Genomic DNA, 14,757 nt, shown 5'->3' on the forward strand with positions numbered 1-14,757 from the left:
GCAGGACCAGCAGTCACTGTGGCGAATACTAAGTCGTACATTGTAAATTCTTAATGTAGCAGGGCCCCAGTAAATGCATTACAGCTGCAAAGAACAATTGGTACATTAGCTGCTTTACCTCGCCCTTTGAAGAGCTCTTTGCACTGCTGTTTTACATTCTTTTGACAGGGTCAGTGCATTGTTTTGACTTCACTGTTTTTTGTTGTTGTTGCTTGTCTTCATAAAAGGCATCTGGCTCAGAACCCATTTATTTGTGATTGCCATCTGAAATGGCTTGCGGACTACCTGCACGCAAACCCCATTGAAACAAGTGGTGCCCGCTGTACCAGTCCTCGCCGCCTGGCAAACAAGAGGATCGGGCAGATCAAGAGCAAGAAGTTCCGCTGCTCAGGTAATTGGATTGTTTGAACTTTATTATTTGTTGATCTAGTAATATATATTAGACTGTCTTGGCTTGGAGCACCTCTCATATGGATTCTGATAATTTGTCTGTTTTACTGTGAATTATTAAAGCTCTCAGAAGCTTTTCAGCCTCTTTGTTTCTGACTCAATGCTAACTGTAGTGTTTCAGTCTCGTGCTGTTTGCTTTGCCATTTGTTTCAGTGTTGACGAATTGAAACCTGTGGATTTAATATAAAATAAACTGTTCCTTTTTCCTTCAGCTGCTAACATTCAGGTGCCTCTCTTCTGTCTTTTCTCTTTCTCTCTTTTTTTATGTTTTTAGCAAAAGAACAATATTTCATTCCAGGTAGGTTTGCCTTGCAGCAGAACTGACCAGCTGTGGATTTCTCTTAGGATTTAGTGGAGTGTTGCATGCTGTACTAATTGGGTGAATCTCCCCAAACAGTGACTTAGTTTCTTCCTCATCTTCCAGTAGTTGAATCTGCTCCTGATAAGAGATTTGCATGAAACCTTTCAATCCGAGTAGCTGAATCCTTAAGCCCATGTTTCTGTATGTCAGCTATGCAGTTGCCATGCATCATGGTTCTTTAATTATTCTCTGATTCTATTCCCACGTCTGGTCTAAGGTCGCTATTTATTGGAGGTAGTAGCACATTATTCATTCCTGTCTTGATAGAGTTTAACATTTGTTGTCACCTTTCATGCATTAAAGCTTCAACAAGAAACTTTTGGTCATGTTGTTTAGAAAAGGGTTAGCATAAATGCCAATGGCTGGATGAGAAATACTCAGCGCAGCATCATCTGACCTCCCTGTTGCAATCCATTAGTAGACAAAGTTCAATTTACTTTATATGGCATTTTGGAAATGAGAACAATCACTTATACAGAAGAAACTATCCTGTATGCTCTAATCTTAAAATAAACCACTTACTGGTTCAGTTAAGGCCCTGTTAAGAACATTTCTTTGGATATCCAGAAAACCTCCCATCATTCCTTGTTCATGAAGTTGTTTGGGTTATCTGCTATCAGGTTGCTGTTACATTATCAGAATCTTGGAGCCATCTGGGAGGACAACAAGGACAATAATATTTTGCATTGATATTGTGCTCAAAGTGAAGATACATGACTAAAAGTATTTCACAGAGTTGCTGTCTGAGAGAAAGTGGAAACAGAGGGAAAGGAAATTTCAAGAGAGGTTGTCAGAAGTTTTTGCCCACAGACGTAGATTTTAAGCAGAGTCTTAAAGGACAAGGGATGCCAGGAAACAGTAAGGCATGGAGAGGATTCCCAAATTTCCATCCATCACAGGATGGTTGAGGATACAATTACCAATGGCATATTGAAAGGTGGAATATGGTTTAAGGTGGTGGCTGAAGGCTTTAGCATTCCTAATGTTGAACTGAAGAAAATTGGCTTACACAATACTTGACTTTGACCCTGATCTGAGCTTCTGTCCATCCCCCTCACTGTAACAAATTGCACAGTAACATTACCTGACTTCATCTCTGCCTCAGCCCAATAGCTGGGGAAATCGCCATCCATGTCTTTGACATCACTGGATTGGACAATTCTCCTCTGGTTGTCGAGCTTGTGACAGAATCAAATAGGCCATAGTCTAACTTGTCCATAACTAATGGTGTATTTCTATACCTGAGATTGAAAGAAGACATCAGACAGAAAAAGTGTTTAGAGAGAGAGAAAACACTCTACATGACAATAGAAAGCTATATTTAGTGAATATAATGTATAAATGTAAATGAAATAGTGTTATTGTACTAGAGGGGTGGGAGAGCTTTACTTAACAATAAGCTGTTAATGGCCTCTAAGTATAGACACTCCCAACCCAAAGATCCTAAGGAGTGATATCTAATTATGTTAGTAGCAGTATTAGCCTAAAGCATAAAACAAAACATAATAGCAGGCAAAGAAATGTCTGCAGCCAGGATCTGAAGTTAGATCGCAGACCCTGGGACACAGCTGAAAATCGGAAGGAGTCTAATAGCAGGAAGACTCAGAGGCAGGACAGAATCTTAAAAAACATCAAACACAAGGCCTCAGCGCAGGATGACTCCAAGAAATGGGAAAGAATGTCCAAAGACATCAAAGCCAGGTCACACATCAGGAATACTGTAGAGAATAAAAACACAGAAATAGAACAGTAGACAGAAAGAAGAGAAATCTCAGGCACGTATCCACATTAGTGTGGTGCTACAGCTGATCAGAATATGGCACCAGTAAAGACTACCAACACCACACTGTTTGAAAACATGGAACACCTCTAGCAAGGCTATGAGAGAGAACTCTGACAGTATCAGTTTCACCATCAGTTTCAGGCTTTTATGTGAAAGAGAAGCAATACTGAGTCTGGATGTTTCTATATGCTGTCGGTTCAGTAGCTGATGATGCTTTGGGTACGGCAGAGTGTGGGAGAAACTACAATGAGCTGGATCACATTTGACCAGTGTGAGCTACGGTGAGATTTGTGGCAAAATCAGACGAGAGTTCAATAAGCCTGATCTGAACCTGTGTGGATCCACAGAGCATCCCTGCCTTGCCTTGAATGCTTGCACTTTGCCCTCAGCCAGAGACACCAGGTTTATGTTATGTCTCACTGTTTAATGCAGTCACAAAGCCAGGAAGCTTGTTGTGGTCATCAGTCAAGTCAAAGGGGATAGCTTTCACTCAGGGAGCATAGAGTCATATGGAACAAAAACACACCCTTCAATCCAACCAGTCCATTCTGAACATAATCCCAAACTAAACTAGTCCTGTCTGCCCGCTGTTGGCCCATAGCCCTCCAAAGCTTTCCTATTCATGATTTAGAGATGTTGGTGTTGGACTGGGGTGTACAAAGTTAAAAATCACACAACACCAGGTTATAGACCAACAGGTTTAATTGGAAGCACACTCGCTTTTGGAGCGACGCTCCTTCATCAGGTGACTATCACCTGATGAAGGAGCGTCGCTCCGAAAGCTAGTGTGCTTCCAATTAAACCTGTTGGTCTATAACCTGGTGTTGTGTGATTTTTAACTTTCCTATTCATGTACTCCCAGCACTGTAAATCAAGGACAACCTCTGATACCAGTCTTAGAGATTGGACACAGGCAAGCAGCCAGCTAGAGTGAGGATGCCCTCTATATAAGGGATGAGGAGCTGAGTGCTGGTTGCCCATCACTGGTCTTGACTCTTTCCGCACTGTTGTGGGTCATTCACCACTTGAAATGAAAGACAGGTGGATCCTAAGGGAGGTGAAAGTGAGTGGAAAGCTGTTACTTTTGGTGCAAGTGGGGATGGATCCTCAGAGAGTTCGCAGGCAATACAGAGGCCAGACAGGGTTAGTGGTGTTGTGGGTTAGAGTGGGTGAGAGCAAGAGAAGATGTTGCAGGCAATAGTAAGAGTGGAAGAACATACAAGGGAAATTGTGTCTCACAAACTTGATTGAGCTTTTTGAGAAAGTAACCAAAAAGATGATGTGGGCAGAGCATTAGACATTGTTTATATGGACTTTAGCAAAGCCTTTGACAAAAATCCACATGGTAGTCTAATGAGTAAAGTTAGATCACATGGAAATCAGGGAGAGCTTGCCAATTGGATACATAATTCACTTCATGGTAGGAGACAGAGTTTGGTGGTGGAGGGTTGGTTTTCAGGCTGGAGGCCTGTGAGCAGCAGTGTTCCACAGGGGTCAGTATTGGGTCCACTTTTGTTTGTCATTTATATAAGTGACTTGGATGAGAATGTAGGATTACTAAGTTTGTGGAGGGCACCAACATTGGTGGTGTAGTGGACAGTGAAGAAGGTTATCTAAGATTACAAAGAGATTTTGATTAATTGAGTCAGTGGGCTGAGGAGTAGCAGATGAAGTTTAATTTGGGTAAATGCAAGGAATTGCATTTTAGTAAATCAAACAAGAGCAGGGTTTATACAGTTAATAGTAGGGTCCTGGGTAGTATTGGAAATGTGTTGCTGGAAAAGCGCAGCAGGTCAGGCAGCATCCAGGGAACAGGAGAATCGACGTTTCGGGCATAAGCCCTTCTTCAGATTCCTGAAGAAGGGCTTATGCCCGAAACGTCGATTCTCCTGTTCCCTGGATGCTGCCTGACCTGCTGCGCTTTTCCAGCAACACATTTCCAGCTCTGATCTCCAGCATCTGCAGACCTCACTTTCTCCTCCTGGGTAGTATTGTAAAACAGAGAGACCTAGGAGTTCAGGTACATGATTCTTCAAAATTCTTTGTGTTACAGGTAGACAGGGTGGTTAAGAAGACATTTAGCACACTTGCCTTCATAGCTTAGATCTTTGAGTATAAGAATTGGAACATTATGTTGAGGTTGTACAGGACATTGGTGAGGTGCCTTCTGGAGTACTGTGTGCAGTTCTGCTCACCCTGCTCGAGGAAAGGTAATATTAAATTGGAGAGGGTTCAGAATAGATTTACCAGGATGCTGCTGGGAATGGAGGGCTTGAGTTATAAAAATAGGCTGGATAGGTTGGGACTTTTTCACTGAAGCATGGAAGGTTGTGGGGCAACCTTAAAGAGATCAATAACATCATGAAGGGCATAGATAAGGTGAATAGCAATGGTCTTCTCCCGAGGGTGAAAGAGTTCAAAGCTAGGTGGCATATTTTTACGTGAGAGGAGAACATTTTAAAAGGTTTAAAAAGGACCTGAGCAACCTTTTTGCACAGAGAGTGGTTCATGAGTGAAATAAATTGCCAGACGAAGTGGAGGATGCAGGTACAGTTACAACATTTAAATATATTTAGATAAGTACATGAATAGAAAAGGTTTGGAGGGATATGGGCCAAATGCAGGCAAGTGGCGTAAGTTTAGTTTGGGAACATATTTGGACTTCTTGGGCTGAAGGATCTGTTTCCAGGCTGTACGACTGTATGAGAATTGGGGAGATTGGTACAATAACAGACATAGACAAGGTTTGCATAAATGTTTGTAGCTTAGGTACATACCCATAACTATGACAGCAGAGATCAAGTAAGTGTAAAATATCAAAGAGCAGATGGTGTCACATTGGCACAGGGGGATAAGATATTGACATTCTTCCTACATTGTTGGACATTCCTCCAGCCAGCTCAGGCTGCAATGATCCAGATGGCAATCTCAGACCAGGCTGCTATGGACTGGCGTTGGGGCCTTCTCAACTGTGCCTGGGGAAGAAGATGTCCCATGTGTGCCCAAAGGTGTGCGGTGGCTAGTTAGTGAGATGCTTTTGGTAAGAGTCGGCAAGAAAGATCACTGGAACTTGCAGTGAGAATCCCTCCAAAAATCCCAACACAATTCGCACTTAGCAAAACAAAAATAAGATTCAGCCCTACAGAATAGGTGGCCTTTTTTGAACCATTTGGCTTATATTTTTAAACCAAAAGAGAAATTCAGTTGTTGGGCAAAATTCAATCCATGATCACAGTGACTGAGAGAACCACTTAGAGTCATAGAGTCATAGAGATGTACAGTATGGAAACAGACTCTTCGGTCCAACCCATCCATGCCGACCAGATATCCCAACCCAATCTAGTCCCACCTGCCAGTACCCGGCCCATATCCCTCCAAATCATAACTATTCACATAGCCACCCAAATGCCTCTTAAATGTTGCAATTGTACCAGCCTCCACTACTTCCTCTGGCAGCTTATTCCATACACGTACCACCCTCTGTGTGAAAAGGTTGCCCTATATCTTTCCCCTCTCACCCTAAACCTGATGTCAGTGGGAGAGCACTTTGGGGCCAGTGACCATAATCCTATTCGTTTTAAAATAGTGATCTAAAAGTTGAAGTTCTAAATTGGAGAAAGGCCAATTTTGACGGTATTAGGCAAGAACTTTCGAAAGCTGATTGGAGGCAGATGTTCACAGGTAAAGGGACAGCTGGAAAATGGAAAGCCTTCAGAAATGAGATAACAAGAATCCAGAGAAAGTATATTCCTGTCAGGGTGAAAGGGAAGGCTGGTAGGTACAGGGAATGCTGGATGACTAAAGAAATGTAGGGCTTGGTTAAGAAAAAGAAGGAATCATATGTCAGGTATAGACAGAATCCTGTGAATCCTTAGAAGAGTATAAAGGAAGTAGGAGTATACTTAAGAGGGAAATCAGGAAGGCAAAATGGGGTTATGAGATAGCTTTGGCAAGTAGAATTAAGGAGAATCGAAAGGGTTTTTACAAATATATTAAGGACAAAAGGGTAACTAGGGAGAGAATAGGGCCCCTCAAAGATCAGCAAGGTAGCCTTTGTGTGGAGCCACAGAAAATGGGGAAGATACTAAATGAATATTTTGCATCAGTATTTACCGTGGAAGAGGATATGGAAGATATAGACTGTAGGGAAATAGATGGTGACATCTTGCAAAATGTCCAGATTACAGAGGAGGAAGTGCTGGATGTCTTGAAATGGTTAAAGGTGGATAAATCCCCAGGACCTGATTAGGTGTACCCAAGAACTCTGTGGGAAGTGAGAGAAGTGATTGCTGGGCCTATTGCTGAGAAATTTGTATCATCGATAGTCACAGGTGAGGTGCCGGAAGACTGGACATTGGCAAATATGGTGCCACTGTTTAAGAAGCGTGGTAAAGACAAGCCAGGGAACTATAGACCGGTGAGCCTGACGTCGGTGGTGGGCAAGTTGTTGGAGGGAATCCTGAGGGACAAGATGTACTTGTATTTGGAAAGGTAAGGACTGATTCGGGATAGTCAACATTACTTTGTGCGTGGGAAATCATGTCTCACAAACTTGATTGAGTTTTTTGAAGAAGTGGGCAGCACGGTGGCACAGTGGTTAGCACTGCTGCCTCACAGCGCCAGAGACCCGGGTTCAATTCCCGCCTCAGGCGACTGACTGTGTGGAGTTTGCACATTATCCCCGTGTCTGCGTGGGTTTCCTCCTGGTGCTCCGGTTTCCTCCCACAGTCCAAAGATGTGCAGGTTAGGTGAATTGGCCATGTTAAATTGTCCGTAGTGTTAGGTAAGGGGTAAATGTAGGGGTATGGATGGGTTGCGCTTCGGCGGGTCGGTGTGGACTTGTTGGGCCGAAGGGCCTGTTTCCACACTGTAAAGTAATCTAAAAAAAAATCTAAAGTAACAAAGAAGACTGATGAAGGCAAGCAGTACATGTGATCTATAGGGACTTCAGTAAGGCGTTCGATAAGGTTCCCCATGGGAGACTGATTAGCAAGGTTAGATCTTATGGAATACAGGGAGAACTAGCCATTTGGATACAGAACTGGCTCAAAGGTAGAAGACAGAGGGTGGTGGTGGAGGGTTGTTTTTCAGACTGGAGGCCTGTGACCAGTGGAGTGCCACAAGGATCGGTGCTGGGTCCTCTACTTTTTGTCATTGATATAAATGAATTGGATGCAAGCATGAGAGGTACAGTTAGTAAGTTTGCAGATGACACCAAAATTGGAGGTGTAGTGGACAGCGAAGATTACAACAGGATCTGGACCAAATGGGCCAATGGACTGAAAAGTGGCAGATGGAGTTTAATTCAGATAATTGCGAGGTGCTGCATTTTTGGAAAGCAAATCTTAACAGGACTTATACACTTAGTGGTAAGGTCCTAGGGAGTGTTGCTGAACAAAGAGACCTTGGAGTGCAGGTTGATAGCTCCTTGAAAGTGGAGTCGCAAGTAGATAGGATAGTGAAGAAGGTGTTTGATATGCTTTCCTTTATTGGTCAGAGTATTGAGTACAGGAGTTGGGAGGTCATGTTGCGGCTGTACAGGACATTGGTTAGGCCATTGTTGCAATTCTGGTCTCCTTCCTATCGGAAAGATGTTGTGAAACTTGAAAGGGTTCAGAAAAGATTTACAAGGATGTTGCCAGAGTTGGAAGATCTGAGCTACAGGGAGAGGCTGAACAGGCTGGGGCTGTTTTCCCTGGAGCGTCAGAGGCTGAGGGGTGACTTTATAGAGGTTTACAAAATTATGAGGGGCATGGATAGGATAAATAGACAAAGTCTTTTCTCTGAGGAACCAGCACCAATCCTTGTGGCACTCCACTGGTCACAGGCCACCAGTCTGAAAAACAACCCTCCACCATCATCCTCTGTCTTCTACCTTTGAGCCAGTTCTGTATCCAAATGGCTAGTTCTCCCTGTATTCCTTGAGATCTAACCTTGCTAATCAGTCTCCCATGGGGAACCTTGCCAAACGTCCTACTGAAGTCCATATAGATCACATCTACTGCTCTGCCCTCATCAATCCTCTTTGTTACTTCCTCAAAAAACTCAATCAAGTTTGTGAGACATGATTTCCCACGTACAAAAACATGTTGACTATCCCGAGTCAGTCCTTGCCTTTTCTTTGGGGCAGCATGGTGGCTCAGTGGTTAGCACTGCTGCCTTACAGCAGCAGGGACCCGGGTTCAATCTCCACCTCGGGCAACTGTCTGTGTGGAGTTTGCACGTTCTCCCCGTGTCAGCGTGGGTTTCCTCTGGGTGCTCCGGTTTCCTCCCACAGTCCAAAGATGTGCAGGTTAGGTGAATTGGCTATGCTAAATTGCCTGTAGTGTTAGGTGCAGGGGTAAATGCAGTGGAATGGGTCTGGGTAGGTTGCTTTTCGGAGGGTCGGTGTGGAGTTGGTGGGCCGAAAGGCTTGGTTCCACAGTGTAGGGAATCTAATCTAATCTAATCAAATACATGTACATCCTGTCCCTCAGGATTTCCTCCAATAACTTGCCCACCACCGACGTCAGGCTCACTGGTCGATAGTTCTCTGGCTTGTCCTTACCGCCCTTCTTAAACAGTGGCACCACGTTTGCCAAACTCCAATCTTCCAGCACCTCACCTGTGACTATCGATGATACAAAGATCTCAGCAAGAGGCCCAGCAATCACTTCTCTAGCTTCTCACAGAGTTCTAGGGTACACCTGATCAGGTCCTGGGGATGTATTCACTTTTATGTGTTTCAAGACATCCAGCACTTCCTCCTCTGTAGTCTGGACATTTTGCAAGATGTCACCATCTATTTCCCTACAGTCCATATCTTCCATATCCTTTTCCACAGTAAATACTGACGCAAAATACTCATTTATTATCTCTCCCATTTTCTGCTGCTCCACACAAAGGCCGCTTTGCTGATCTTTGAGGGGCCCTATTCTCTCCCTAGTTATCCTTTTGTCCTTAATATATTTGTAAAACCTCTTTGGATTCTCCTTAATTCTATTTGCCAAAGCGATCTCATGTCCCCTTTTTACCGTCCTGATTTCCCTCTTAAGTATACTCCTACTGCCTTTATACTCTTCTAAGGATTCACTCGATCTATCTTCTTTTTCTTAACCAAACCCTCAATTTCTTGAGTCATCCAGCATTCTCTATACCCACCAGCCTTTCCTTTCACCCTAACAGGAATATACTTTCTCTGGATTCTTGTTATCTCATTTCTGAAGGCTTCCCATTTTCCAGCCGTCCCTTTACCTGCGAACATCTGCCCCCAATCAGCTTTCGAAAGTTCTTGCCTAATACTGTCAAAATTGGCCTTTCTCCAATTTAGAACTTCAACTTATAGATCTGGTCTATTCTTTTCCATCATTATTTTAAATCTAATAGAATTATGGTCGCTGGCCCCAAAGTGCTCCCCCACTGACACCTCAGTCACCTGCCCTGCCTTATTTTCCAAGAGTGGCAAGCTTTGCACCTTCTCTTGTAGGTACATCCACATACTGAATCAGAAAATCGTCTTGTACACGCTTAACAAATTCCTCTCCATATAAACCCTTAACACTATGGCAGTCCCAGTCTATGTTTGGAAAATTAAAATCCCCTACCATAACCACCCTACTTTTCTTACAGATAGCTGAGATCTCCTTACAAGCTTGTTTCCCAATTTCCCTCTGACTATTAGGGGGTGTATAATACAATCCCAATAATGTGATCATCTCTTTCTTATTTCTCAGTTCCACCCAAATAACTTCCCTGGATGTATTTCCGGGAATATCCTCCCTCAGCACCGTTGTAATGCTATCCTTATCAAAAATGCTACTCCCCCTCCTCTCTTGCCTCCCTTTCTATCCTTCTTGTAGCATTTGTATCCTGGAACATTAAGCGGGCCAGTCCTGCCCATCCCTGAGCCATATTTCTGTAACTGCTATGATATCCCAGTCCCATGTTCCTAACCATGCTCTGAGTTCATCTGCCTTCCCTGTTAGGCCCCTTGCATTGAAATAAATGCAGTTTAATTTATTAGTCCTATCTTGTCCCTGCCTGCCCTGACTGTTTGACTCGCTTCTGTTCTCAACTGTACCAGTCTCAGATTGATCTCTTTCCTCACTATCTCCCTGGGTCCCAACCCCCACCTTACTAGTTTAAATCCTCCTGAGCAACTCAAGCAAATCCCCCTGCCAGTATATTAGTCCCCTTCCAATTTAGGTGCAATCCGTCCTTCTTGTACAGGTCACTTCTACCCCAAAAGAGATTCCAATCATCCAAAAATGTGAATCCTTCTCCCATACACCAGTTCCATTCATCTCCTCTGTCCTCCTATTTCTGCCCTCACTAGCTTGTAGCACTGGGAGTTATCCAGATATTACTACTCTTGAGGACCTCCTTTTAAAATTTCAGCCTAACTCTCTGTAATGTCCCTTCAGAATCTCAACCTTTTCCCTTCCTATGTCGTTGGTTCCAATGTGTACAATGACCTCCTGCTGGCCTCTCTCCCCCGTGAGAACATTCTGCACCCTCTCTGAAACATCCTTGATCCTGGCACCAGGGAAGCAACACACCATTCTGCTTTTTCGCTGCTGGCCACAGAAACGTCTGTCTGTACCTTGAACTAGAGAGTCCCCTAACACAATTGATCTCTTGGAACCCGACGGACCCCTCGTTGCATTAGAGCCGGTCTCAATACCAGAAACTTGGCTGTTCAGGCTATGTTCCCCTAATAATCCATCACCTCCTAAATTTTCCAAAACAGCATACCTGTTTGAAATGGGTGTATCCACAAAAGACTCCTGCACTAGCTGCTTACCTCTCTTTCCTTTCCTGGAGTTAACCCATCTATGTGAGTGTATCTGAGACTTTCTCTCCTTCCTATACCTGCCATCCATCACAAACTGCTGCTGTTGCAAATTCCTCATTGCTTCTAACTGTCTCTCAAACCGATCCATTTGATCTGATAAGATTCACAGCCAGCAGCATTTATGGTAGATATAATCCGCAGTAACCCTTAAACTCTCTTTACACTCCCACATCTGACATGAAGTACATATCACTCTATTAAAGGCCATTTTTGCTCCTTCACAATCTACAGACCCAGAAAATAACACCGTCTTATTCCTCTACAAACACTGCCCCAGGTTAAATGAATAATTATGGCTTATATTTTAATTTTTATCAAGAGACATATCTCCAGAAACATATAATCAAGAAATAACCTACTCTACTCACTACTGCAGACTTGAGGCCTTTTTAATGGATTTTTAACTGTCTAGCAAGATGTTGTGGTTACAGAGATTTTAAAGGATAATTTAGTTAGTGATTGTAATTGTAGTCACTTGTGAAAAATTGTCAGATTTTATTCAGTCCAAGAGGACTTTGAGGAAACATCAAAGATTCTTGTGACACGGTTGATGCGCAGAGGAAACCAAAATGTCAAAAAAGCAGGAGTCAACATTGTCTACTACATATGATTGTTCAAAGTATGGTTAAAAGCAACACCACACGTACAGTGATTGTCCAGCAGTATGAACTAGGTGCTTTGGATCTTGTTAGTATGGAAATCTTGGAGTTCTGTAAGAAGTGGCAACTTCATCACCATCCAAACACTGGAGGAGTCATACAAAAGGAAAGTGTTGAGAAAAAAAAGTATATAAATCAAACAGTCAAGAAAATGTTGAAGCTATCAAATGTACAGAACAAAAGATGAAGACGACATTTCTTGTTGAGGTTAACAAGAGCCTACACAGATTCTGGATTATCGACTTGAAAGCACAAGGGTTTGAAATGTTTCTGACAGCTTCCTGTGGATGATACCTGTGAAAATCCAACCTGCAGATTTAATACGCAGGCACACACTTTCAGGTGTGTTGCTATGTTACTCCACAAGTCAGTCACAAAGGAGATGTCAGTGAGACACTCTACATGCTGAAGGATCCAAATACTTCAAAATGAAGCAAAAGAAATGTATGCAGTTTGGACTCTTGGAGAGAGTGGATGCAATACTCTGAAACAAAATCAGGAGAGAATTTCAAATAAAATTTCAAGCTATTCAGAGGTTGAGGCAAAGTAAAGCAGGAATACTACATAACTCTGCAAGAAGCCCATCTGCTTGTGCAGGGAAAATTCCTCATCTGATAGTGGAAAAAATTGACATCTCAGTCAGACAACATAATAGAAAGTGGGGTGTCAGTGACAGAACGGACACAGTGATGCTCAGGGCTCATAACTGTTTCCAAAACAAATGAAGAATTATGTGAAACTCAGTTAAACAGAAGAGTTAAAATATAAACCCATCCTATTTTGTCAGTTGACAGTTTGGCCAAATTGGTAAGAATTGGTTCTTTATTCAACTAGGTGCAAACAGTCCTGAAAAATGTGTTGCTGGAAAAGCGCAGCAGGTCAGACAGCATCCAAGGAGCAGGAGAATCAACGTTTCGTGCATAAGCCCTTCTTCAGGCTCCTGCTCCTTGGATGCTGCCTAACCTGCTGCGCTTTTCCAGCAACACATTTTTCAGCTCTGATCTCCAGCATCTGCAGTCCTCACTTTCTCCGAGGTGCAAACAGTGACTTCTGGCAATTACTCCTAAACCACAAGTCAGGATTGTTGACTATATTCATTATTTGTATTAGTATTGCTTCACTGGTCATTCTGCACCAGAATATTTTCAACTTTGAATGTCATGCATTCTGAGAGGAAGTAGGGAACCATTTGCCACATGGAACTATTTTAGTGCATGGCAAAAGATAAAAGAACATGATTAAAGAAAAGTTGGGGCACTATAGAATTCCAGCCTTACACTAAGCCAGAAATTTGTATTTTGAGAATGACAGTCCATTTTGGGACACATACCTTAATCCAAGAACAATGCTTCACTGCGGATCCAAGGAAACTGAGGGCCATAAGTGAATTTCCAGCACTGAAGTATGCAAATAATTTACAACACTTTTTAGACTTTGTGAATCAAGAGGGAACGTTTATCCCTAATTTAGCTAATCTCACTCAACTCATACAAGAGCTTTTGGAAAAGGAAAAGCCAATAGTGTATTGAAGTTAGGAGCAGACTGCAGGCTTTAAAAGGATTCATGAGAAGCTACTTCCCTCTGATGTTTTAGTTTATTGTAATCAAGACTCATTTCCTAGAGTAGCCATGGGTGAATTATTCATAGGACTAAGAGCAGATCTTATCCAGGTACAAACTGATGGAGCAAGGAAACTGGTATTTTTCAGGTTGAGATGGAAATTGAACAGAAGTACACTATTATTGAAAAAGACGTAAATGTAGTTACATGAGATGTGAAAAGTTTGCAGACTACCTCATGAGATTGAAATTGCTGGTTAAGATGGTCCATAAGCCTTTGATGATGTTATTAGGATCACATGAACATAAAAGAAATCAGAAGAATACCACTATAAATTCAAAGATTCAGGCTTCAACTGATTAGATATGAGCACATCATAGTGTATGCTTCAGGCATAGCATGTGGAACATCTGGTATATTTTAAAGGGCAGTTATAGATGAAGCAGAGAAGAAAGATGATAGAAGACAGAAGAACTGGAGTCTTATTCTTCAGCAATAACCATCATTCTGCAAGCAACTGTGTGAAAATACAAAGAACTTTGTGCTTCTTGAAAATCATATAAAGAAAGCACATAGGTCAGGCAATGCTGTCAGCAAAGGTGGTCAAATTACACTCCTACAGATCAGGCACTGAAAAGGTTTCATGAGCAAGAACAGCACTTAATGGTTGTGGAAGACTTGTCAGTCTATGACTTTAGTACAGCCACACTGAAGTCAATTAAGTTAGAGATTCTACAAAGACTCCAAGTGAGACATTTAAGGTTCAAAAAGTTCAAATCAAGTGTCTAACAATCTGGATGGTGGGCAGACCTTTCTGGAAAAATAGGAAACTTCATCCTGTCATGTCATATATGTATTAGAAATGGCCAAGTGTCTAAAGTGCCATAAATTGAGTCAAAATATACAGAAAGGATGTGGGAAAGGCTATTAACAGGTTTGTTCACCTTCAAGGGATGATTTATTTAGTTGTTATTGACTATAATTCAAGATGAATTCAAACAGCAAGATTTCTTTCAGCCACAGCAGACTCAGTGAGTGGAGCACTGGAAAGGATTGCTGCAATGCAGTTTCCCAGAAGAACTAATATTGAACAGTGGACCTCAATTTATGA

General features: G+C 42.4%; 1 protein-coding gene across 3 annotated transcripts in view; it reads left to right on the top strand.

The window, feature by feature from the left end:
- Nucleotides 1–14,757, top strand: part of slit2 (slit homolog 2 (Drosophila)) — a 464,730-nt gene that overhangs the window by 324,109 nt on the left and 125,864 nt on the right. For 2 of the 3 annotated variants that reach the window (XM_087986800.1, XM_087986798.1), the window contains exons 14-15: nt 228–391; nt 725–748. In XM_087986800.1, coding sequence (XP_087842926.1) covers nt 228–391; nt 725–748 — 188 coding nt within the window. The remainder of the gene's footprint in view (nt 1–227; nt 392–724; nt 749–14,757) is intronic. The other variant, XM_087986799.1, reaches the window with a different exon arrangement.

The sequence above is a fragment of the Chiloscyllium plagiosum genome, unplaced genomic scaffold, assembly GCF_037043375.1.
Source record: "Chiloscyllium plagiosum isolate Xiang-an unplaced genomic scaffold, Cpla_swu_hap1 HiC_scaffold_1, whole genome shotgun sequence".
Taxonomy (NCBI): domain Eukaryota; kingdom Metazoa; phylum Chordata; class Chondrichthyes; order Orectolobiformes; family Hemiscylliidae; genus Chiloscyllium; species Chiloscyllium plagiosum.